This window comes from Ciconia boyciana, chromosome 9 (assembly GCF_034638445.1).
Source record: "Ciconia boyciana chromosome 9, ASM3463844v1, whole genome shotgun sequence".
Classification (NCBI taxonomy): domain Eukaryota; kingdom Metazoa; phylum Chordata; class Aves; order Ciconiiformes; family Ciconiidae; genus Ciconia; species Ciconia boyciana.
The window spans coordinates 19,177,935-19,205,080 of NC_132942.1; the positions used below are offsets into that span (position 1 = coordinate 19,177,935).

Sequence of the window (27,146 nt, forward strand, 5' to 3'; positions counted from 1 at the left end):
GTATTGCAAGGAACCGGCAGTTGTTTAAACATGTGGCTCTGGCCAGGATTACAGAACCGGAGCTGGGAAGGCAGCACAGTTGTAAGTGTCTTAAGTTGCAGCCACTGGTCTTGGGGCCAAGGAGTATCTCAGGCATCAGGCCAGAAGGAGATGGCAGCTGGGCAGGGGGAAGGGTGCACCAGTGTTTTCAAGAGGAAGACGAGAGGAGCATGCATGAGAACCAAGGACCTGTACACTGTTATCATCGTGCTGATGCATGGAAGTGAGCAGAATCCTCTTTCACAGCAGCGGCACAGCAGGCAACACCTAGCAACAAAATAACTTAAATCAGACAGACATATTTACTCTGCAAATAGGTTTAAGCTTTTAATCTCCCTTACTTATAGAAGCAGTAAGTAAAGATATGAAGTGGCTTTTGCTTCTGCTTTTCAACAGTATCCTCCTTTGTTGTCATGACTTCAGTTTTGGGGACATTTATGAAGTATTCGGCAGTGACTGCTGTTGTGTTGTTGCCAGCCATATTTAATGTATTTTAACCTACTTGGATTATTAGTTGTTAAGCAAAATTACTAAGTGGCTGTTCTGTGATCACCCTTTTACTACCTTTAATGGCCCTGGTTCATTGTTTGCCACCTGACATTGATTGTAAGCTATTTGGGGCAGAGAAACATTGTGAAATACTGCTTGAGAAAAACGTGGACAACAGCTCTACTGATTTAACGTTGCCATTTCAGTAAACAAATCAAAACAGAATTTTAGTTTCCAGGAATCTGGAGCCTTCTGAATGTGAAACTGAATACCAGTAAAATGTCAACCCTCATCCTGCACTTTCCAGTACGCAGAGGGGCAGCTGCCTTCATGGAGTTGTGAATGAAGTTCACTGGAGTTCATAGGATCTTTAGTACACGGAGCTATCCAGTTACTCAAAAGCAAAGGTTTAATCCCGCTGTGTGTTAATAAAAGCAGTCTTCAAAGCCAGTCAACTCATGTATCAAAAATAGACTTGTCAATGTATCGATTAGCCTAATGTCAAGAGATTATTAAAGTTGAGCTCTCCAAGTACTATAAAATGTCATTATTAATTATTCTTTTCTGGAAACAATTTCAAAACTGTTTCATTTTTTTAATACACAGATACAATTGTCTCCTCCAGCTGTTGCGCTAGTTTAGACTACATTGTCACCTACCTCTTCAAGCACGTCGCTAAAGAAGGCAAGAAGACTCTGAGATGTAGAGAGATTTCACAGGATGGACAGAGATTGCTTTATTTCATGCAGCGGAACCCAGAGGTTCTACAGCAGGTGAATTAGCAGTCTTTTCTATGGGGTATTATTATATTTCTGAAATTTTTTTGTGGTACTGAACACCAGAGTAGCATCGGCTATTTAATTAACAGAACGAACCTCCCTACGCTGGTATGCAACCCTGAGTAGCTTCAGCCATGTTCTCATGACAACCAAAGATTGAAAATTTTTGTCATACTGATAAGTGTAGATACTATACTTGGCTGTACAGTATCTTAAAACTTGGTGTTTCATTTTTGCTCATAAAAAGAGGTGTGTGAGATCATCAATACATTTCTGTAGACAAATGGGAAGGAAAGCTCTCTCAAATATTTTAGGAGGAAGAAAAACAAATTCTGTCATTGAACCACACATTTTTGTAATGAAATGTGTAAATTGAATGGCTGTATGCTATTGAGTTTGAATATTTTATTTTGCAGTAGGTGACTCAGTGGGGTTTTTTTCTGTTAAAGGTAAATACACTAGAAATTAAATCTCATGCTTCTGAGAAGGAAGTGGCTGCTGTACTGCTTAGGAGAGATTTCCCCTTCCCAGCTCTGTCAGGGTTATTACAGCCCAAGTACGTTATGGGGAGATCAGGATGTTCATAGCTATGTATCTCCACACTTGGTCTGTGCCACAGTCCCTTAAAATCTCATTAAACTATTTGAAAATGCATGCTTACAAGAATCTCTGGATTCCTAATGCAGTTGCAAAGATGTCATTTCAGGAGACGTGTTTTACAGGTCTGGAGGCTTTTAACGAAAACAGAAGTTATTAACAAAATGCGAATGACCAGTGTGGTCGTCTTTGTGTTTCCCTAATAGGTACACTGGCATTTGGAAAAAGCCTGGCATACGGTCACCACAGTTACTGTTGTCATTTGTTTACTGTTCTAATTGAAGGTGAAAAGTAACTCATGGTAGCTAATATATTCCTGGCAGTATATAGCATATTGTGATGATATTAATGATGTTTATTATTGAGATCGTTATCAGAATATGATGATTCCCTTGTCATACTACAAGTTCTTATGTTTGACTTGCTTAATAGGGGTTTCATGGAAACTAGCAATGAAGTCAGCATTTGGGTATGTCAGATTGCTCAGTATTGTACCATGCGTGCAATGATTTGAATGTAAAGGACAGAACAGCAACCTGGGCTCTGGACTTTCCTGCATTTGTGGCAATCTTGATGTAATACTTTGTTAATATGCAGTAATCTTTCACTTTACAGCATATGACTAGGTGGTGATCTGTCTTTATTAACTTCAGATTCTGCGGACTACGTTATATTTATTTTGAATGCAGGCTTTCACATACTCTTTTAAATATTAATGGCTGGTCTCCAGTAGTCAGCATAAATATGATTTGCATTAGCACTAGTCATATCATATTGAGTGCCTCTGATGTCAACTACTCAGTGTACTAATATCTGACATCATCTCCTGAGGTCACTGACAACTTTGACCTTTATTCTCATGCACAGTTTCTGTAGTCTCAGAAGCTCTTTTGAATTGATTTGAAATTTTGACTCTTCCCTTTATGAGGCAGTAAAATTGATAATTATTCAGATGGGAACTGAGCACTGAGTGAAAAATCAATTCCACCCGCTCTCTGCTGCGTATAAAATTACTTCTGAGTCTGCTGGACTGAACGGATGGCCAAGGTAAAAGCAGCAGGCAGAAAGAGTAGAGAGGATTAGCTGGACGAAACTAATAGCCTAAAGGGATGGCTTTTGAGATGAGGGAGTGGGCCGGTTGGGGGTTATTATCAGCAATGATGGGACTCATTGATCATATGTTTACATCAGGTTTCCATTGGGTTATAAATCAGCCCTGAATAGAAACGGAACCCAAGGCCTTGCGTTTTACCAGGGGGACGGTGTATTAGATTATTCTCACTTTCACACTCAGATGAAAAGTGAGACATTGATTATTCATCGGCTGGCCATTAAACACTGGTTTTATAGATGATTTGACTATCATGGAAGCTAATGAACAAGGTTGCTGCTTCATAACCAGCGGTTTCAGTTTTCAAGACATCTGTGTCGGTTAAGTAATGCATAACCCTATTAAAAGGAATGGGTTACAAACTGCTTAACAGTGCTGAAAAACTAGACCCTAATGACTAATTGTGCTTTGAGTTTAGAGAGGTTTGTCAGCTCTTTAAACTAAACTGATGCAATGATAACTGCAATTATTTACTAGTTAGAACATTTCTTCCAAGTTGGATCTCTGGAAGTAGTTGGATAATTAAAATTTCCAGCAGCACTTGAGGAATAGCCCGCCTCAGGTCGTACCGTTTGCTGTGGAGCTACACAACGGCGCGACTTGCCGTCTTCTCGTTCCTCGACAGACACAGAAACCTCTCCGGGCTCTTCTGCCAGCTGGGGGTGCGGACTCTCCCCCGGAGAGTTCTCCGGCGCTCGCCGCTGCCCGCCCTCCCGGGCCCGAGGCGGGGACAGCGGCCTCCGCGGCAGCCGGGCGGCTCCGCCCGCGCAGCGGCACGGCAGGGGGAGGCCGGGGCCGAGCGGCCGTCGGGCCTGAGGAGAAAGCGCCGTCGGAGCGCGCCGGGCGGTGGGTGCTGGCGTCGCCGCGCCTCGGCGGGACAGCCCCGCGGGCAGGGGCAGCGGCAGCGGCAGGGGCAGGGGCGAGGGCAGCGGCAGGGGCAGGCGTCGGCGAGCCCGGGAGAGGGGCGGGGCGGGGCGGGGCGGGACCGCCGCCCCCTGCCGGCGGGACGGCGGCGGGGCCGGGCCGGGCGCAGCGCGGCGGGGAGGTCTCCGCGGGCCGGCGGGGGCAGCCCGGCAGGGTCCCGCGGCGGGCCGGGCAGGGTGTCAGGCGGGAGAAGCAGCCGAGCGCCCGGCGGAGCGGCCCGGGTCCCTCCTGCCGAGGCTGCCCGCAGCGGTTCCCGGTGCAGCACCGCCGCCGCCCTCGCCGCTCGCCCGTCTGGGAGAGCCTGTGGGGAGGTCCTGCTGATCTGTTGGCCCGCGCGCAAGGCGCATTGTTATTTCGCAACAGTACCTGAAACAGCAACAGAATTATTGCATTGCTTTTCTGCTGGTAAGCTTACGGCTGAGCACTTGTTCGCTATTAAGTGAGGCGATTCAGCATCTGAATGCAGTTCAGTAAGTAGGTGTACATCCATGACTGGGGCTTTCGTCTTCTTTAGCCTCTAGAGTAGCAGAGTTGTATAATTAAACCCTATTAATTCTTACTTTGTTTGCTTATGTATGTCCCGTAGCAGTTCTGGTTTTTTAATAGGTAGTTGTGACTGTACAAAGACAGAAACAAAAGAAAACATGGAAGTGAAACAACTTATTAATGTTTAGGAGCAAGTTGTAGCATCCTTTCAAAGTGTAACAGTGGCTGTTGGCTTTGACCCTACTTTTTCCTGTGGCATGGGCTTTGTTCCCCCAGGCGAGCTACTTAGGCTGAGCTTAATCTGGAAACAACTGCTTCATGATGGTGTCTTACAACTAAACTGAATTAACGTGTGTAAAGTAATTTGAGATATATGGATAGGAAACGGTATTAAGTTTATTACATTCAACTATTGCTGTTACATTATGTTGTGTTATAAGCACTTTAATAGATAATTTTAAAAGGCTGCTACTTTTCTATGCTGTTATTCCCGGCTTGTCAGGGGAAGCCAGTGTTTGTTCCACTTTATAAATGAAAGTGTAATTTTTTGTTCTAAGATGCTACCTTTATATTCTGTTAATGCTTATCTTGCTGAATTGTATACATTAGGCTCTTAGTTCAATTTTGCTATAGTAAAGCACTATTCATGTTAGTTCTTTCCAAAGATCAATCAGTTTTGTAGCATCTTTCACTCATAGTTCTGAAAAATGTTCCTAAGAGCTGTGCACGATAGCTGAAGAACTTTGTTTGTGTAGTCATCATTGAAATAATTCTGTGCTGGATGTGGAAGAGTTAGTTGGTTGAATAGAAACAGGATTTCAGTAACATTGCACTGTTCACTTCCTTTCCTGGCCTTTCTTGGAGAGGTGCATTAGGCGTAGGAGTAACGAATGAGGGAGGGTATTGCATGGTGATTACATTCTGTGCATCGTTTTCAGGAGGATCATGCGGGTAAGAATAAGGAGGGGGTTTTGGTAAGTTTGAATGTTGTACCAATGTTTGGATTAGATCTGCACAGTGCCTGTGTCAAGACACAGTGTGCAGCCAAAGCAATCTTCGTCTTGCTGGTGTAGGAGCGGCAGCGAGTGCTGTTTGGCCTGTCCAGAGGTGGAGCAGCACTGCATGCCTCTGCGGCACGGCCAGCTGGGAACCAGAAGGCACATGCCTCCTGGACGGTGGTCGGGCCAGCTGGCTGCTGGCAGGTACACTCCGCTTCTCAGCCCAGGTGGGCCCACAGCAGGGGACAGTTCTGGTGAACAGTTGTTTTAGGGTGGCCGTAGAATGAGGCTGTGCCTGCGCTGAGCCCTTCTGAGGGTTCAGCATTTCTGGGAGCAGCGGGTGGTGAGTGCTGCAGTAGGGGAAAATCGGCAGGGATGTGGGAAGAGCTGGCATTTATTGCCATAGGGGAATGTGGTGGAGTACGTGGGCTGGAGAGGGATCTCTAGGAATAGGAACGGAGCATTGCAGCAGGTGGATGGGAAAGTATGTGGGTGAACAATGAACTTTGAGGGCATGGGTAATGGTGAGTGTGGGAGTGCTGAAAAAGGGAGCAAGGATGGGGTGGGCAGTACTGCGGTAATAGGAGGATGTGTGGCTTCATGTTGATAGGTAAAACCTCACCAGGCTGCTCATTGGAGCTGAGCACTTGTGACTTAGAGCTTCACCAAGTGATGAAGGTGCACTGAATGAAACAGCACAGCAGCACTGCGTAGCAAATGTAAAACAGAAAGTAAAGATGCCAGTTGCAATGAAAAATCAAGTGGCATTACTAAAATAAAAACATATTATTAATTGCTACTTTCCTTTTTTCCCTTTTATGTAGTAAAACCAGTGATGGTTTTGTTTTTCAGATAGACCTCAGTGCCATGTACAGCTAGTGTGGCGTTATGCACAGTAATTGAAATAAAAACATGAAGAGGAGGTGTGTTTATAATGCGTGCTTCATGGCCTGTGCAGAAGCAGTTGCATATAAGCACATCACAAAAAGAAATCTGAATTGTACTGACAGAGATCAGTTGTGCAAGATGTTGAGTACCTGAGTGTCTTGAGCCACATATGTGAGCATATGCTTAATTTTAAGAGCAGATCAAACCCACAGGTGTTATTGTTTCTATGCTTAAAATTAAATGTGTTCAAAGGCTCAGCTGAATCAGGACCAGAGGGCTCAGCTTTTTCCGGCTTGAGCCTTGAAAGATTTGATACAGCAGTGAGAGGGATTTTCATTGGGACATCTGTTTTCAGCCTCTTAGCACAATTTAAAAATGTTATCCAATACTATCATAACTTTCTTTATTAATTGAAAGGGATGGAGAGATACCAGCTGTAGCCCAAGCCAGCAGAGACTTGGGTGGCTAAGCAACAGAAAAGGCACCATATTGAGTGAGCCAAAATTCAGTCTCAAAGTCATTTATTTTAACCAGTGACAATACGTTTAGACTCTAGTGTTTCGATTTGATTGATGGTTTAATATCATATATAATTTTTTTAATGAAGGAAACCCATTTAAATATGTTAACATTTGCACTAGTAGTCTCCCTTGTACATAACTGCATTTAATCATTACTCTGATTGTTTTTGTGGTTGTGTAATTTGTATCAGCAAAGTAACTATGTCAAAACCATCTTATCTTAATGAAAAATATGGTCACTTCTCTTTTATATGTCCTTCTTACTGCACATGTATAAAGGCAGCAGTAGCCTCAGTCTCAAGTATATTGCTAAACGTATAGCTATCGCTACACAAGTGCTGTCAATTAAGAAATCAAAAAATATTAATGAGCTTAGTGTCTTCTCTAATTCCGCTTTGTTTAAAGCCTTGTTGTGATTCGTTGTCATGTGAATTGAGTAATTTAATTTTAAGACTTTTAATGTTAAAATACATCATCATTAGTGATGTATCTGAAGATTTCACACTCTTAATAATGGTGCTAAATCAAATTGGGAATCTCCTCTTAATCATCCAAGCTGTGCTGTAGTTTACACGAACAGTTTTGGGGATGGAGAGAAGTTTAGTTCCGCAAAGTAACAAGTATTGTACAGAATTCATATATGGAAACAAAAAGCGGCGATTCGGCTTGCAGCACAAACCGCTAGAGGTGTCAGTGTTGGATGTGCACCCTCGGGCTAGGCAGCTGGTGTATGTATGCTTTTGTTTATCAGTTACTGGTTTATGTAGCCTTTAGGCCAGCACATGAAACAATCGTTCCTACAGGGTCAGCTGCTGGTCAGAAGCAAAGTAAGAAAAGACTTTGCCTTAAAACGCGTCAGCCATAATTTTAGTGCAGCTGGCACCTGCTACTGGTGCACAGCGGGAGGGTTAGAGGTCAAAGAGGCAGTTGTTCTAAACTCAGTGATGGCTTAAAGGGACTTGTAGATTAATCTGCTTTATTAACTTCTGTATATTAGATAACTATTGCAGTGAATGACAGTCCGTCTTTCTGAATAAGTCCCTTCACCTCTTTCTCTTTTAAATTGGCTTCTGAGTAATGAATATTAAATAGAATACATTTCAGGGTAATTAAATGAAAACATTAGGATGATGTTGTTTTACAATCATATCTATAAGTTTCTTGTATATTTATCTTGCATTATTACTGTTCATTGCTTTTTCCTAGCAGAACAAAAAGCATAAATGTTTCAATTAAAGAAGAGGAACTGGCTGTATTTCTCAATAACCTCGTGTCTTCTATGCTGCATAAATATTTTCAAAAAGCAAATAAGTTTAAGGAGAAGTATAAAAATGTTTTATTCCTTGTTTACTCAGTGCAATGTAATACTTTACATTACTTGGAAATGTTCGATTTCTGCTGGCCGTGGTTGTTTTATATAAAACACTAAGAGGTGCTGGTTTGGGGAAGGGCAAAAAATATTGCCATTCCGTAGAATCTAACTAGCGATATGAATAGCACCAATAATTTTGTAAAGTTCACATTATAATTCAAAATCCAGTTAGAAGTGATGCTTGCAGTCTGGAAAGAAAGCAATATCTTTACAAAATGGATAGGGAAAGGTAACAATCCATTCCATGATCTGCTACTGGCAGATTTGCCATGTGAGTAATGAAACTCGCTCTCAGTGAACAAACACCCTCCCCTTCCCCCATTTAAAAAAAAAATCAAATTTAAAATTCTAAAATAGCAGTGGCTTACAAGGATGCTTAATTGCTGTTGGATATGATAGCGGTGGCCCGTCAAAGCTTATAGCGGCTGAGATGATGCTTGTGCGGAGATCCAGTGCTTGATGAGGCAATTGCTTCAGCATTCTGACCTAGTCAGTGTTCATTTTGAGCAAATGGAAAGGTATGCATCAGGTGACAAGGGCTGTTTCGTTGCCGAGAACTTTCTCATGACTGGCATACATTAAATACATGTACCACTTAACCTTGGCAGATTTCTGATTTTCAGGACTCTGGAATTGAACCTCAAAATCCACGTTTTTCCCAGGCTAATAAATTGCTGTTGTTTTTGTTTGTTTGTGATCCTGAGATATATTTGTGTGCTCAGGGTGTCTTCTGAAATCATGAGATCCAGAAACTTAATTATTTGGGGTTTTTTCCCTGGTGTTTACTTGTTGGGGTTTTTTTACTGAAAATTGAGGTTCTTGTGTATTTACATGTCTCCAGGAACCTGCACAGTTTAAAAATAAAATAAAATAAAATAGGTTTTTAAAAAATCACAATATCATAACAGATTGATGAGATGTGGGAAAACTGTTAGTTTATGTCAGCTTAGCTTAGCATAGTTTAGGTTAGCGTAGTTTAACTTCAGCAAATCCTCGCAATGCTTTGCTGGGCACATCAGAGACAAGACAGTTTAGCTATTGAAAGAGCACTACACACAGAGGACTACTACACAAGATGGGATTTGGCCTGTCAGTATAACTGTGTTTCTGAATTCATGATTCGTTTCCCTTTAAAAAAAAAAGAAGTAAAAAAAATTAAAAATGAAGTGTGTGCAACCATTCTTTAAAATCTTTTTAGCGTGACAAGTAAAGTAATCTTCCATTGATACTTAAAAGTCCATCTGCAGAAATTCAGGCGGAATGTTAGAGAGACGCAATATCTATTGAAATGTTGAGTGTCAAACTGCCAGGGTAATGTATTTAGTATGAAATATAATATTCAGTGCATTTTGTTTTGATGACTGCATGAAATAGCCTTGTGCTCTTATCCTTTGTTGTTGTTGTGAAAGATGATACTCACTAAGAAGTGTTGGTGACTATTCAGGACACAGTAGCAATATGCTTATTACCATCTTTATCATCTGTCTTTTATGTTTATTTGCAATAGCTTTGGTTACAGTTCAGTTCATCAAGATAGCAAAAATACTTCTAATTGTTCTACAGAAGAAATTAGAATCATTTTATGAACAGTTTGAAAACAGAAGAGGTTTGAAATCTGTTAGGCAATTGATAATTAATACTTGGATTAGTCTTTTTTTAAGGTCTATGCTCGTACGCTGCTCTGCTCTAGTAGAGCAGAGGTTCACTTCGCTTTATGGATGATCCTTGAATAGTGGTTAGAGCCAAGCTTCTGGGTTTCTTACACTCTGATTTCCTTCAAGGTGTGGCTTAAAAGCCCAGCCTGCCTCTCTGTCCCTGCTGATTATTTCCACATCAGTGCTAAACTAAGGTAAATATGGGTAAAATAATTACCCTGGTTCTAATTTTCTCTGTACTACTGGTTACTGTTGCTGTGTGGGGGATGCCTCTGGGTCTGCTGCTGGCAGACATCCACATGGTTTGAGCCTACGCTCAAGCTGCCTGCAAATCCCAGCTGCCTTGTGGCAAGTAACATCAGGGCTCTTGTGAAAGAGATCTACAAATCTCTTAGTGTTGCTGCAAGGCCAGGTGGATTACGTGATAGATACCAGGCTGGACTGGACTTGCAGGTGAGTGCAAGCTTGAGCCCAGCTTAAGGGCTTGCTCTTTGGCGTGTGGGGTTTGTGTCCCTGAGGATTGCACTGAGCACACTTCCACTCAGTGTCGGGATGATTCTAGTTCAGATTCAGGGATAAACGCGCACTGAGTTTGAGATACCTTGAAGTTCCTTGGACAAAAGATTTAGAGCTGATCTCATGCTCAGCCTTTCCCTCCATGTGCAGCTTTTTACATTTCTGGAACACTTCTGTAGATTAAGTTTGAGATTAGTCTCAAATTGGTTCTAGACTACATGATTTTATTTTTCTAGTAATAGCATTTTCTGACCTTGTCTTCCCTCCCCACGTGACTGGCATTTTGGAAGGCCTTCCTGTAATAGAGATTTCAGAAAACTAATGATCCAGCAGGTAAAGATCCCAATTCCTATGCTGAAATTCTGGTGCAGCATTGAAAATCCCCAGCTGCTTTTGTGCATCAACTCCCAGCACTTGATGCAAGGGAAGGCACCGGTGAATTTCTCAGGAGCTGGAGATGAGAAGAGTGATGGTTCACATTTGAGGAATTTAAAGATGATGCACACTGTAAGTCGTAGTGTCAGTTAAGGAGAAGACTGAAAGATCTAGACATAGGACTGTTTACCTTCCTGAAGATACACTTGCTGGAAGGCCTTGGTGTAGGTGAAACTGCTGTTCTTTCCTCCCAAGATGATTATTTAATCTGTAACAAGTAATTTGGTCAGAGATGCTGGTAGTAGACACTGACTTCATCCTGTGTTACCTCTTATCTAAGAGTGCTGGCTGTGCAAGAAAGGGAGAGGCTCTCACCATGCGGACTGGAAAAAATGCTTAAGGATCTTCTTCTGAGATGAGACTAACTGGGTTTACAAAGACCTGAAACCTAGCTGCCTCTTTACGTACTGCTAAAAGCAGAGGGGAGCGTGTATTAATTTTTTATAAGGTTTTTAAAGAGCTCAGCCTTCTCCTACACCAAAGCAACCTGAAGTTTGTGTTACAAATTATGACAAGTTCTGCATTACAAAAGTCCTGATTAATCACAGTTCTGTCATCTTTAAAAACAGCTGTAACGCTGTATAGTCATGGCCCCTTGTTTAGAAACGGATGAACCTTAAATAAACAGCTTAGGTTGATTTAAAATTATACTCTAGTATCTGTAACTTAAAATCTCTGAATGCTACCAGCTACAAAATGCAGATGAAGGGTTGATGTCACAATCTTAAATTATTCCAGCCCGAGGTAGAATAATTTGCTATCAGGAGCACAGATGGATAGGCAAAAAGAAGCTGCGCAGATACACGAGTTTGTAAACATCTGTCAGCTACACCAGATATCCAAATACAAAATCTAGCACTTCAGGCAGCATATGAGTATGTGACATTCAACAGAGGGTTTACATGAAATTCAGCACAGGCAGAAGCAAGTCAGCACACCCTGGAAGGTAATAATTAATGAAACGTATCCCCTCCTCCCTGCAGAAAGAGGAGGTATTTCATTCATCAGGCATCTTCAGTGTTGCTGCAGTTAACTGTTCTGCTTCCAGTATTTAATGTAGATTAGTTTAATCCCTTAGACCAGGCAAAACTGCTCCATCCCATGAGACTTACTGCTTTACTATAGGTGAGTCTATAGCAACGAGCTGGCATTTCTTCTCCATCCCTGATGGATGCCAGCTCACCCAGGAGCACGGTCTCCCTAGGACAGATGGACCCGGTTCTGATAGGCAAGACTGGACAATCATAGTCCTTCGCATAAAAAATTCAGATGCAACTGTAATTTGAAAAGAACATGTTCTGTCATGTTAGAATATGCCCTCAAATTAGAGGGAAGATACTAAAATTACTGATGGAAAACATACTAGTGTAGGGCAAAATCTTTCGCTGTGAACAGCTCATGTGCAGGGTGTAGCTGCTGCCTGTGTTCCAGCTCTGTTGTCGTTACTCCCTAGCGTAGCGTCAACATCTGCTTTGTGATCCTGTCGACAGCTTGAAAGGCAGTTCACTACTGGCTAAAGGTAGGAAATGATGAAAGTAAACCTTACTTCGAAGTAGAACTTTGAAAAGTCCACTTTGCACTACTGGTCTATGTTATTGTGCTATTAACAGACGACAGTTTATTTTAACTGTGAAAAAATAGAAAACTGCAGTGGATCTGGTGTAGTAAATCTAATGGGCACGTTGCAGGTGCTTGTCATTAGCATTAAGCTGTCATCCTAAATGTATCCTTTTGAGTGTGTGCTCATGTTTCTCTTTCAGATACAAAAGTCAGGTTTGACATAAGTTAGCACTAACTTATTTTATTATTATTTCTGCTGGCTCATGATTTGGACCTACTTCAGGTGAATCTCCCATACTCAGCCCTTTGGCCAGTTGTGAAGACATATCCAGGAAAATGCCAAGCTCCACACTCTCTGTAACTGTTCCTTTTTCAAATCTATAGCCACCCTTTTCCATCCCTTTTGAACATTGGGAGAAAAGAGTCCCAGCAGGACATAACATATAGCTGATAGGAATATCCTGTGAAAGATACACATAAATCATATTTCAGTCCATCAGCTGCAGGCATATACAAGTTCATGGTATGCAGTGTGTCACCCAGGTGCCTTGTCCTGACATCAGGGTTGGGTTTTTTTCAGCCATTTATACCCTAATTTTTTCATAAAAGGAAACAAAAAGGCCAGACACAATTGAACCATTCCAAATTGACATACAAGATTAGGTCCCTCACAGTTTTATTAAGTCTTGATAACTCCTGCAGCTTCTTTAAGCTTCAGCTGTTGAATCATAAAATTTTAGCTGTTAATGTTTATTTACATGTACATATTGGAAGTACGTATAAATAGGGTGAAATGCTATATTCTGTGAACAGAAATCTGGAGGAATCTAGCCTATATAGGCTGAAAGAATGGCTTGGTCTGAAGGTAGCTTAGAAGGCTCAGAGCAGAAAGGCTATTGAAAAGAGCTCTGTGGTTACATTAGCCCAGTTTCATGGACTACCTCTGTTTCCTGTCTGATGCCCTCTTTTCTCCCTCCCACCATCCTCCCCTCTTCCTATGCATGCAATGAAAATTAGCAACAGGACGGGAGAGGGTTGAGAGGGTGTCCAGAAGGAAAGCTGCTGTAATGTAACTCGGCCCATTATTTGGTGCTAGAGGTCGAGGCTGCCCACGTCAGCCGCAGCAGCAGCCTTCGTGCTTCTGCTGCTCCAGAACAACTTGTTTAAAGCTCTTTGTTGGTCTAATGTAATTTCATAATGCAGGGGGACAAGACGCATGATTCTTAAACTCTTATATATTGCAAATCTCAACTGATTTGCTGTTTCTGGCAGTTAAATATTTTTTTTAGTTCAGAAATAATTGGCTGGTTCTTACTTTCATAATAGATAAAGGCTTTAGTTTTCTTATTTCATCTGGAAATTTTAGCTTTGAACATGGAAAATATCAATCTGAAAGTTAGGCTTTCTAGTAAAATTAATATTTTAAAACAACAGATTAAAATTTAAGGTATTTAATAATCGTGGAGCATTTAAATCTTCCTAATATTATTAGTAAATGATGATCCATTTATTGATATAGGAAGAATTGATGATGAAAGAACTGAGAAGTCCAAAGGACATTTAAATTAGTAATCACTGCTCCTAAATTAAGAGCGGACTGTCTGAAGCTAGAGCTATAGAAACCTACCAAGTTTCATGTGCTAAACAATGAAAATTTGAATCTTTTTCAGATCTGAATGGAAAAAATGAGTGTTCTGACCAGCCAAGTGTTTGGTTAAAAGCAGTATATGTTCTTAGACCATTCTAAATCTTTTGTAAAGGAATACATACTGCTGTCTCTGCTGTTAACGTAATGTTCTTTATGTTAGAATGTGATTAGTTGCAGCAAAATAAAGTATTCATCCCAACATATGGGAGAGAGAAATGAGTTACGGGACCTGCAATGATGCAAGTGCTCTCTATGGATAACATGGAGCAGCAAAAAAAGTCTTTTTAATGGAAAAGCAGCTTCTTTTCCAGCTTCCTTTAGAAAAAGTTTTCATAATGAGGGTTATCTTGACCAACATTTTCCTCCTCCACCCAAGAAAGAAAGAGGCTCTGAAGAATTAATTTATTGGAAGAACAGTTCTTTATTCTTGTCTGTTCTGTCAATAGTTCCTTTTGTAAAGAACAAATGTGTCAGGAGAAACATTATTGAATCAGATAAAGTGATGTCCTACGTTTAAGATAAGAGAACAGAGGCAAGGCTGCTGTTTTGAACTAAGTAGAAAATAGATTATCTGCTCCCCCACCCCCTTCCTTTTCAATGTCTCTTTCCCCACCTTGAGACCTTTTTTTCTGCCTGAGTCAGTGTGAGGACTTGAGTCTGCCCCATGCCTCAGGCAGCTGCCCCGGCTGCTGGAGTGCTGCTGCGCTGCAGTGGGTCTGTGGCAGGATTTGAGAAGTCATTTTCCTGAAACAAAATGTTTCAGTTTCTACCAATAGGGTATTTTCCACCTAGAAAACAAAAAATCCATATGTTTGATCAGTTCTGCTTCTGTGCTTTGTTTTGCCATTGAGTTGCTTTGTGATCTCCAATTGGATTGATGACACTTTTGGCAAAGGTAGAGCAAGGAGAGTGTACCGTGGCATGGGTTTCCCTCTGACACCTGCACGCTAAATATATGCAAGTCCACCTGAACCACACCAGCTTCTGCTGCTGCCCGGTAAGAGGGACTGCAGGTCTCTAGCGACGGCATGACCAAGATTTGGTGATGGCTGGAAGGAGCTGAGGAAGTTGAGGGGGTGCCCCAGGCTCAGTCTGTATCACTGAGGCTTTGCATACAGACTTTGTTCCTCAATCCGCCCCTCTGTAAAATGTGATGGTAATGCTGATGTATCTCAGTGGCACACTTTGAAGCTAACTAACATCTGGGAAATGCTCTGCAGTTCTCAAAAGAAGTGAAATAAAAATGCAGACAGTGCTGCTGCTGTTGGTTGCTGAATGCTTGCTCATGTACCTGGGTTCAGCTGATGGCCTGGGAGCAACCAGGGTCGCTCTGGGGCAGTGGTGCTGGCCAGGTAACTGCATTCATCTCCTCTTTTGTAGATGTTATTGGTCAAGATCTCATCTGAAGAAAATTGAGGTTATCATTTCTGTACATGCTGCCATCATAAATACAAATGTATGTAAATGTGTGTCAGCAAATGAAATATGAAGAAGGCGGCACATTATTTCAGAGTCTCCTTCAGAAGCTTAAAGAGTTTCAGTTCCTTTGTGACCTGAACAACTCAGGGGAGCAACAAAAATGGGCATATATATGGAGCTGTGTGTCAAGTACCTAGAAATTCTTTCTTGCATGGGTCGGCCTGTTTCTCCTGGCTACAACGGAGTCAAATCACTGATACCATGAGGTCTGAAGGAGGCAGGTGAGGATGTCACTTGTCAATGTAGGAAGAAGCTGTTCTATATGATGTGAAAATAATGGAGAGGTGGGAGAGGGAGAATTAGTGAAATTAAATGAAAGCCTGCTACCTCTGCCCAAGAAAGAGTTAAAGCCTGTTTATGTAAATGTGAGTTTGCTCACAGTAAATGTGCTGTTTTCTGAGGCAAAGCTTCATTATAAAGTGAGGCTTGTCTAGACGAGCTCTATTGCCTTGCAGATGAATCTGTGCAGGCTGCCTCCCTTAGACAGAAGCTCTTTCCAGCAGGGGTGGTCTCCTAGCGCTTGTTTGCGGGTGCAATCTCTCTTGGAGTGTGTCAGCAGCACTATAAAACAAAGAAGGATCTGGAATGCAAACAGCTTGCTGTAGGCTCATGCAGAAGTAGCACAGGAAACCAAAGCTACGAAGTAAAACAAAGGAGCAATAGTTGTGAGAGAGAAACATGGAAAACGGAAAAAGGAAGTTTAAGGCTGTTACGGATTTTGGTGCCCTTCATCTTGGTGGAATTAGGCTCAGTAATTGCTGATTGACTTCTGCCTGTGCCATAATGCAGTCCTGACAACCTCCGACAGAGGTCTTGATATGATAGGTTTGCCCCAACTTCATGCATGCAACTCTTAATGCCAAGCCGTACACCTTGATCATCTTTTTTTTTAATCTTTGCAAGAAGTGGGATGTCTAAGACATCTGCAAAGACAACACGATAGGATTCCAAATTGTCCACCTCTGCAAGTAATAAACTTACATAACTTCATGAGAGTCATTAATCACTGTTCTGGAGAGCTCACGGGCAGATGTTACAACCTTGTTCATATTAGTGCAGTGGTACCAGTAGTCCCAGTAGTTCCATTAAACAGGGGCAACTTTGTGTGAAAGCATTAGCACTTGGTGGTGTTGTAACTGTCTAGTTTAATTGAAAGGAATGGGTTGATCCATGAAGAAAACGGATGTACACATGTCCAGATATGAAACCTAGCTAACTCTTGAATGCAGTGTTGTTCCCCACGCACCTAATGATTTCTAAAAAGGTTCTCTTCCATTAATCCTTAGAGTCAGAAGTGGAATTAAAAATGTTTGACAGTAGGATCTTGTCAGAGGAAAAGCTTGGAAGTGGGAGGGAGGCTTTTGCTGTTTCCTGTCCTGGTTGGCCAATATCAAAACACAGAATTAATAGTTACTGCTATATAGATTGCTTATATTGGCTTTGTTTTTATGATTTGTAACATTCATCATATTCCTTGCTTATTTCAGTACTAAATAAGTGTTTCCCAGGTGAATTTTGGACATTTTGGTCTTCCTCCGTATTTAGGCCAAAAACTTTCCTAGAATATTTGCTTAGCAGTTCATTTGCAATTTAGTAGCAATTCTGGGCTAGAGACCTTAAAGACATCCTTGTGAGATGTTTGATAAAGCTGGAGTTTGAAGAGGTGGCACTTTCCCTCTGGGTCAGTTGTGAACTTGTGGCTGAGCATGCCCCCTTTAGATTAAGCGTCACATCAAAAGTCTTTCTACATGCATCACATTTTTTTCTAAGAAATATGGGTGTGTCAGTCGTGGTGCTCTAAATCACAGCTCGAGTGAGTTTGTTCAATTACTTAAAAAAATGCTTCTGTCCTAAGACCTGGCTTTGTTGCAAGCTACAGAGATGAAAACCTGGCAATGAATTAATTATAAGACGTTGTCATTTTTGTTCGTATTTGGAATACAAGCCCCTATTAGTGCCAGTGCAGAGGTTTTGAATTGTTTGTATTAGTTCCAAAGCAGTATAGAACTGGTTTTGTACTATGAGTAGTGAAAAACAGTTTGCCTGATATATAAACTGGGAAGTCAGGTGAAGAATTGGCCTTTCCCACGCCAGACCATATGTTCCTAACTTGAAAGCTCAAATAATTTGTGGATATCACTGTTCCAGGTGATTTGTAGTGCTAGGATTCATCTTTTTCATTTAGTGAAACATGCTGTTTGACTTCGCCTTGGTCAGTTATTACAGGCTAGTTTGCAGTGTGGCAGCTCTCTGGAGACTCTGCTTATAGCTACTCATTGGCCTAGAAGAAGGGATTTAATGATTTTCTACTTCCTCTACGTTTGGTTTTAGGGTGTAGATATTTTATAAATGTGAGTCAAACTATTTACTGGTGACATTTTACAAATTTTCACTCTGTTTAATCTCTGAGTAATGTTTTTAGGTTCATATATGTTGTGGCCTTTGGCATTTTGGACTAACGTATCTCAAAGATATCTTAGAGCATTTTATCTTTAAATGGATTCTATAGTTGTTTTATAATTTCTTTTTACGAAAGTTGTGCCATTCCCAAAATAAGTCCTGCCCTTCCTATCTACACACACCAGAGGTATAGAAGCACAGCAAGACCAGAAGAGTCCTCAGAGGGAGAATACTCCATGTGGCATCAGCTGAAGGCTCTGGTTACATGCCAGCCAATGAGCAAAGTGAATTATGTACCTTCACTTTGGGTGCCAGTAGAACTTAATTGTATGACTTGATAGATCTCAGTGCTTTATAAAGTTGATGAAGTGGCTTTATCCCTACTGTAGAGCTCTGTAAAGTAAGTCACAGAAGTAAAGTAAAATGTCTAAAATCAGAGGCTGGATTTGTAACTGTGATGGAAATCGTATAGATTTATAGACTTCTTGCTGTAATCAGGATTGCCTTCATCGAAATAGGGAGTTCTCCCTTCAAATGCCTTGCAGTGTCATGCACAAAGAAGGGTGGATGTGAAAAAACCAGAACCTTGAAGAGCTGCTAGGGACTAATCTGAAACTAATATAGATTAGTGGTTGCACATGTATCGCTCTCCTAAAAGTAGTGCGGCAACGGGGCAAATCCCTATAATAAAGTCAAAGCCTGTACCTTAAATTAACACAGCTCTAAATCTCAATTCATATTTGTTTTAACTTCAACTTTTTCTTTAGAGCCGAGCTTTGACATTTGTTTTCTTTAATTTTCTTCACCTGGTAGTTTTGGTTATGGAAATATTTCTTTGGAAGAATGACTTTAGTAATACCATGCTCATATATGAAATCTCAGTGATTTCGGCGTCGTTAGTAAAGGTTTCATTAATTTTTTCCTTCTCATCCCACAGTATAACAACAGTGTCCATTTTCATGTAAACTGTGTGAATTTTCTTTCAGATGATGTCAATCCTAATGAACACCATCATTTTTGAAGACTGCAGAAACCAATGGTCTGTGTCAAGACCACTGCTTGGACTTATACTTCTCAATGAGAAAGTGAGTATTTAAGAAATTCTACCAGTGTCACTCTTCACATGCCCAAATAGTTGAAATAATTATTTCACATAGAACAAAGCTGCCTGTTGCCCTTCAAATCCCCCATCTCTTTCCTTGGGACCTTGCTCCATTATGCTCACATTAGGAGTGGAGAGTAGAGTTCAGCGCATGCACTGTTTAGGTATTTTACAGATTAGTTCACAGAGGCTGAGTGGCTTCATTGTGATGAAAAGTCCTCTCAAACCTTTACCCCAACTTTTACACCCCACCTTAGATCATGCAAGTATATAATTAACCTTTTTAAATTAAATTCTGTGTCTTTGCTTTTCCAAAATTAAGCAGGAATAGAAGTTATGCAAGCTCATCTGGCTTTTAGATAGAAATATGAAACAAGAACACTCTGGAAATCACATCAGAAAAATTGCTTCCTAGAAAAATAGTTAACCAATTTCTTTTTCTGAAAGGTTTCACAGGAACAACTAGCTTTGGGGGGTATTATCTGAGCGCTTACACTTAAGTACTCGCATTGATTGCAATTTGGATTATGTGCATCTGTGGCAGATTCTGTAAACCAGGAAATACTCTGCAATTTGCCCTTTCAATAAAATCTGAAACTATGAATTTGGATATACCCATCATGTTTCCCTAGTGACTTAATAGAGACAATATTGTCTGAAATGGAAACCATCTGAGTAAATGAGTGTGAGGTGATCTAAATGTGTGCATTTTTTGTATGGCAAGGCATTGTTTCTGAAAATATTGACCTGTTGTATTTGCCATACTTCAGAGCTAGCTCTAACTTTATTCTGAATTGCTTTATCTCTTGGGCAGTCACAAGCCTCAGTGTATTACTGCTTTGGAGAATGAATTGTCTATACAATAAGAGGGTGCTGGAAAAAAATAAGACACTAAGATTAGCAGCAACCGCATACATTAAAATTCAAACTGAAATCCCAGCTATGGAAGGAAACTAATAGAAGAAGAAAATATATCAAGAAGAGAAGCGCTGTCTCATCATTCACCTGTGCTGAAGGATCCAATTTTAGCCATATCCAATAGCACTGTCATTCATCTTCTTGGTGTGTTATTGTGATTTAAATCCAAGCTCTATAAGAGAGAGCAGTTCTTTTAAAATGATTGAGAGGGAATAAGGGCAAATTCAGTGTTTAGGAAAACTTTATGACATCACAATATTATACTTTACAGATGGAAGCAATATTTCCTACTTTGGAAGGAAAACTAATCATTTTCTATCTGCTCTGAGTCACTGCATCATTATAAAAGTGGGAAATAAGTAGTTTTGTGCATTCCCAATCTTGTTCAGGACGACACTTTTGTTTATATAATGCTTCTGATTTATAGCGTTTAAGTATTAGCCTGACTACATATTAATTATGTGGTTTTGATGCTTCAGTATAAGAAGAAATTAAATATTTCACTTGAACATAAAACCATGGAGCTGTAAACCATAAGGAATAAATTTGTGACTGGCAGAATATTCTTTTTACTGAAATTAGACTAGTTCTAATGATTATGTGTTTTGCTTAGTAGAGATGGATATGTACAAGCACCTTTACTTATGAACAAGCCTTACTTTTCTTTTGGAAGGGTGGAGAACAGGAAATAGAATTTACAATATTTGTATTACCCCTTTTGCCTCAAGGTTATTTATTTCATGTTCCAAAAAAGTAGGACATGTACTTATATATGGCTGTAAAAGTGATCTTTTCTTGGCTCATTTCAGTGCACTGCTGGTTTATGTATTGGGAAATGGGTTCCTTTATTTCAGGTAGGGTCTCTGTCTCTACAGTTCCTGAGATAGCAAGCACACATTTACCATGTTTTACTGCTTGTTCACTTCTTTTGTTTTAAGGAGATCTTTGCCCATAATTCATCTCAGAGGGAAGGCATCAGGTTTACCTGGGGATTCAGAAAAATTGGGATTTGTATTGGTGTATAAATAACACCTATAGGGGTAATTATGCCAAAATGGGTATTGTACTCAGAGTCCACCCTAAAACAACGCTAAATCTTTTGAGACAGCATCAGCTTAGTATGAAATGGGATGGTTGCAGGTCACTCCTGACACTGTCCCCATACTGAAGTGCAGCGGCAAGTTTAATTTAAATCCCAGTGGCAAGCGGCTGGCAGAAAAAGCCCTCTGTATCCTGATAATGTAGCAACAGTGTCTCCTCCTTGCTGTTGTCCTTCAGCCGAAGAACACAGGCATTCGAGCATACAGGCGAAAGTGATGTTATTGCAAAGAAGCCCTGGAAACCCCAGGGCTCAGAACAGCTCCATAGTGTTGAAACGGTGATGCCAGGGGAGAACCTTCAGGGGGGATGCTGTACTCATTAATGGTAGGCAGAGATGTTATTCCTTGCTGTTATTTGAGGATGCTGTTAATACTTTCCGTTATGGGGTTGACTGAAGAAGTTCTTGGAATGCCTCTTATTCTAAAAACAACTTTTGGACGCTGGACAAGATCTCAGGGTTGTGGCCTCCTCTACATTGAACTCTGCATTTGTCACCTTGAGACAGGGCTTCTGGGAGTGTGTTTGTTGCAGGCAGATAATTTCATCTTCCACACCAGCTCCCAGGTGATTTTCAGTTTTGAGTTCCTAAGTGGTTTGGGACCCAGCTATTTGATCAGCTGCTGCCTTCACTTCCAGTACTGCTGCAGTGGTCAGCAAAGATGCATAATACAGGATGTTTCTGGTTTGAGAGGAACTGGATTGAGGGCAAGTAATTTGCCAAGCGGACATTAAAACAAACACTTCCTATAATCCTGTTGAGTTGTCAGGGCTTAGTGTTAGAGTGCTATGGTTTCACTACATTTTCTTTTGTTATCCTGTATTTTTTCATGTGTACAGGAGAGCTGTAGTTTTGATTGAAAAGTTGTGTGTTTAATTAGAGATTTGTTTAAGGTTTAAACAGCTTTAAACCTGTTAAAGGTTTTTTAAAAATCTAGGAAACAAATCACAGACTTCTGTGCTTTCTGACACTCTGTATGACACCCTACAAGTTACATTAACTTCAAAAGTCTACTAACTTTTGTGTACTAAAAATGGATTTTCATCCTACCTTTAACAAGTTCTCTCATTATACATCTGAAATTTGGGGAATACCAGCAATATTATTCTTAACTGCAATATCAGACTGGTTAGAAACTCTGCCAGGTACTTGGGCACAGTTTCATCAGAATGGTTCATTCTCCTCTGAATAATTGTATGTATCAGTGCTTATACCATGGATGTGCTTATGCCCAAGGCCATAAGCCTTTGACTGACACAGCCAATATAATAAAGACTAAACAGGATTATGTGACTTGCTTGGCTGTAGTAGTAGGGTAATGGATAACACTGGAGGTCCCCTCCCATTCAGTATTTCTAGACTAAACCTAGATTTTTCTAAGGTGATAAAAAGTTCTATTTAAACTAGTCTATAAATCTGCCAGAATATAATGGGAATAGTATATAGAAAATCATATAGATTACTTAGATTCTAAAGAAGCAAAGGTGAGTCTGTCTCATCACAGCACTGAAGTGATTAGAGCCCACAGCAAAGTGCACAAATTTGCACCATTCTGAAAAGACTTGAAAAGTAGTCAAGGATGTTTCTGCCACCTCTCTTAGGTGGCTTTCTGTATTGGAACTGGTTAGGTGGCCAACATCCACTGGGAAAGTGGCACGTCACCTGTTAGCACTAAACTTCAGTCATGATATACGGCTGAAGCTGGTGCACTTCAGGAAGGCAGCATCTGAAACCCGATTCAGATAGACCTCTGCGTGCTGTTTGCCAAACTCCTCTCTCAGAGGGCAACATGTGAAGCACTTGTTCAAGAGTGCTCCAGATGTAGATGAGTAACTCTGGGTTTAAATTTCCAAATCTCATTTCTAATATTCTCTGCTTTGCTATCATAGTACTTCAGTGAACTAAGGGCAACCTTGATAACCAGCCAGCCTGACAGCAAACGTGAAGTCCTTGACCAGTGCTTCAGGAATCTTATGGAAGGAGTCGAGCAAAACCTTTTGGTAAAGAACAGAGACAGGTAAGTTCATAACACATAAGTAAGCTGAAAGAATGAAAGACAAATGGAAACTTTTAACTGGAAAAAAATATAACGTAGGAAGTATTCCAGGTAGCCTTGAACTGCAGTTCCTTTTGAAAGGAAGATAATATCCCATCAAAGAATTCATCTCTAGACTTAACAGTTAGAGCCTGAACATTTGATAATTACATATTTTCTTGGTCAGAAATGTATTCCCTAATTTAATCCCAAAGTCAAGGTTTTCCAGGCTACCGCTGCTGCTTTTTCACTTGGGAAAAACTGCCTTATTTCAGCAGGTGAGCCTCAGAGATTCCTTTTTCCAACCTTAAACCCCTCTGATAAAACACTTGCTTCAGCCACCAGCGGTGCTGTTGCTCTGACAGAGCATTTTCTTGGTGGTGCTGGGGTTAAGCAACTGCTTGTGAAATGCCAGAATGAGAAGGGATCCAGTGGGGCCACTTACACATTGTAGATGAATGAGGCAGGGATTTTTATTTTTTTTGACATGAATCACAAATTCACCCAACCAAGGCCCTCATTTGAAAAATAGAGTAGAAGCTTTCACGAAAGAAATTGTGAGTTTGTCTGCATTTAATGTTCACACTAATGTTTTGTTACTCGCTAGCTGCATTTTCTCTTCCATGTGCATTATTCAACCAAAGCAAACCTTGAAAGTATAGAGACACAATCTAAGTCCAGACTGTGGAACTTCCTGGAAAGCTTGGAACAAAATGGAAAGGGGCTTGGAAAGAAGTGATGACTAAAACCATTTGGTGATTTTATTTCTCTGACTTTTCTCTGTTTGTTGGTGTGAAAATTACGTTGAACGTGTTTAATTCTTAAATAGTTTTGCATTAGTTATGGTCTCCACAATTTTGTTTCATTTTCCTATTAAGTTCTGGTACTAAAGGTGTCAGTTCCTTATGGCCTGACTGTGGATGATAGGCAGAGACAGGGGAATTTGGAAGCAGACCCAGAGAAGCACAGAGATCACATCCATGGCACTAATAAATCAGACAGACTTCCTATGTAACTTGTATTATGGATCAGCAGAAAACCTGGGGAAAAGGCAGAGGGCCACCAGGAAGGAGGAGAGTGCCTGTTAAAACAAAGAAAAACTGAGCTGGCCGTGGCAGGCTGTAGGACATAGTCTGACCTTAGAGCTGTAAATGCCAAGGGGAGTCATTTGACTCAACAGTCCTTCAGGATTTAAAAAAAAAAAAAAGAAGAAAACAAAGAGTAAAACTTGTTCTTATAACTAGACAGTTTCTTAGTTCCTTATCTGTTTATATGTCTTGAAGACAAGAAGTCCTTAAGATAACATTGTTTTCTGAGAAAAACGTACTTTGATGTGAAGTTTCTCTGAGCTGCCTTATTCTGAGAACTAGCCTAGGCTCGGGGAAGGTGGATGGGCAGGAGGCCAGGCTCCCCTGTCACCTCCAGGCAGGCAGCGAGGCATGGTAGTTGGGCAGCATGGGGAATCCAGCTCTGCTGTCTGTGCTCTCCCTGTTCAGGGCATGGACAGAGGCTTCTATCACTTGGGCTGCCAGCAAATATTAGATTTGGCAAGTGTTAGATTCAAATATCTGTGGATTTAAAGGGGATTTTCATCTCGAAGCGCTGCGGAGTACTCTCAGATAGGCAGTGGTGCGGAAGCTCTCGGAGAGCTTTTGTGGAAGTGCAGGTGGGGAGGGATAGGTGCAGGTGTGAGGGGGATAGAGATAATTTGGTCAAACGAGCAGCTCGTCTGTCTCAGAAGCATCCGCCTGTCTAACTTGGGAAGACTTTTAAGCCATCACTTCCCCAACAAGCAGCATGAGTTAATACGATGGCTTTTCTGTTTTCAGGTCTTGATTTGTAATCTTTCTCAGATTTATCCTGTGGAATAGGAGGCTTCTTTTAACTGTGATTGTTTAAAATTGAGCAGAAATCAATTTCCATTAGTAAGGAAATAAGCACAAATGTAAAAAATTATGAATAGAATAAAAAATGAACTTGTAATTGCATCCTGTATTTCCACACACAGCAAGCCCCAGTTTACCACACTGCTGCTAGACATACCCATAAAGCACAGTACAGTGGAGGCAGCTGGGAAGGATTATTACCCCTGGTCCTACAAAGAGACCTTTGCTGAGATCCCATCAGTTTTGCAAGCACCTGTCCACCAGTCCTTTGCAGGAAGAAGCCCTAAGGAGCCGTTCTTCGGGAAACTTTATTAGCTTCGCTATAGTGAGCCAGCAAAGTCTGACACAATCAAAGCAAAGAGCATTGAGGCAACAAACAAAAGAACATTTGAAAAACCCTAAATGCAGGGTGCAATATATGTTTCTGACGTTTTAAATCATTTTTTGTGGGGGTTTTGGTTGTTTGGTTTTATTTTTTAATACCTACATGACGTGATAAATGGCAATTAAACTCTTCATTTCAGGTGAGGATAGACCAATAGAGTAGATCAGATTTGGGCTATCATGCAAGCTGAGTCAGAGTTGTCATTCAGTCTCAGGTGTGATGACACTGGACGGATTTCCCATCCTACACCTGCCAGTAGAGAACTGTTGGGGAATATTTTTGTGAATTCATTCTGTGCCAGATGGGTGATGGTACTGCGTTTCACTGAGAGACAGGTTGAACTCTGACACCACTCATGAGGGAGGAAGGTAGGTCTGAGAGAGCCTGGCCTTGATGACCATCTGGACACGTCCCAAAGAGCCCTTTGCTGGAGGTTTGGGAGAAAGGATGTGTCCTGAGTCACATGAGATGGAAAGGTTTCTTGTTGCATTCATTTCCCAGCTGACTTTTAAAATGTTTCACACTGTTGGTAGGCTGAGTTTATAATGCTGCCCATACATGTTTACATGCTCATTGTTATTTTATAGGACTGGTTTTTGAAGGCACCTAGTGATTTTGTGAGTTTTCCTCTGTTTTTCTTTCGATTTAAAATTTACATTATAGTTATTCTTTTTACCGATTCCTGAAATACTTCTGTCAGTATCAGGTCTCCTTTAACCAAACATCTGGGTTCTCTTTTTCCCCAGGTTCACTCAGAATATGTCAGTCTTTCGAAGAGACATGGCTGAAGCTCTGCGCAGCGAAGGGGCCTCGGATCCCAGCAATTTAGATATGATGAGTTGACAATGACTTTAGAAACAGAGCACTGACTAACAAACCAACTCTGAAAGTTTCATGACCCTGTTATATTGTTAGATAGATTTTTTGACCCTTGTGAAAACTATTTTTTTAAGATATCTTCTGCCTTTTTATATCTCTGGCCTAAATGCAAGGTTTTATAATAGTGAAAGCAATAGAAAATCAGCCTTAGTTTGAAGAATGTTTTCAGCTTTTCTTATCAAAATTTATTATCCTGTTGTTTTATCTTTATGAAACTGTTTAGAAACAGTACTTAACCAAAGAACAAAATAAATATGCATTCCTTTTAAACTTGTATCAGTTAGTTAATGATTCTCAGTTCTACACATAACAGTAAATAATATCTCATCAATGAAAAACTGCAAGCTCACTCTGAGGTCATATTTGTTTGAAAATGAGATGAAAGCCAGTACAAATTTTTTTATGACATCTTTTTGAAATAATAAAATTGTTATTTTTCTACAAAATGTTATATATTACTTTTCAGCACTGGCGGTTGATGAAAATGTGGACAACAAAGTAGAAGACTAAAAATTAACGTTTTAGGCTCTAAGTATAGCAAGAAAATTGAGAATGTTGCACGTAATAAAATAAGAGATGACAGAGCGAGCCTTAATGAAGTACTGATGACATTTTAATTTCATAAGTACATATTTTCCAGGTCTTTGGAAATTGAAAAAAACACAGAATAAAATAACATTGTTAAAACACTGCTTAGAAAGAATAAAATCTATCCACTACTACAAAAAAGAAAGCAGATAGTTACAGAGACTTACTGCCCATATTTAAATGGCAATGAAGATGAACGCATGCATCTGAAACAGCAAATTCAGCAGATTTGTCTTCACCTCTCAGAGATTGTAGAGTTCAGTGTGTGCCAGAACAAAATCCCTCCTCCAGTCCAAAGCTCACACTCACGCTTGCCACTCTGGTTTTGTGGGGAACAATTAATATCGTTCTGTGGTG

At 40.6% G+C, this 27,146-nt stretch overlaps 1 protein-coding gene across 6 annotated transcripts in view; it reads left to right on the forward strand.

Annotated features, from left to right (window-relative positions):
• Positions 1-26,798, forward strand: part of RANBP17 (RAN binding protein 17) — a 162,007-nt gene extending 135,209 nt beyond the window's left edge. For all 6 annotated transcript variants that reach the window (XM_072873456.1, XM_072873453.1, XM_072873458.1 and 3 more), the window contains 4 exons: positions 1,135-1,301; positions 18,884-18,982; positions 22,906-23,033; positions 26,069-26,798. In XM_072873456.1, the coding sequence (XP_072729557.1) occupies positions 1,135-1,301; positions 18,884-18,982; positions 22,906-23,033; positions 26,069-26,165 (491 nt within the window). In that variant the 3' untranslated portion in view covers positions 26,166-26,798. The remainder of the gene's footprint in view (positions 1-1,134; positions 1,302-18,883; positions 18,983-22,905; positions 23,034-26,068) is intronic.
• The last annotated feature ends 348 nt before the right edge of the window (positions 26,799-27,146 follow it).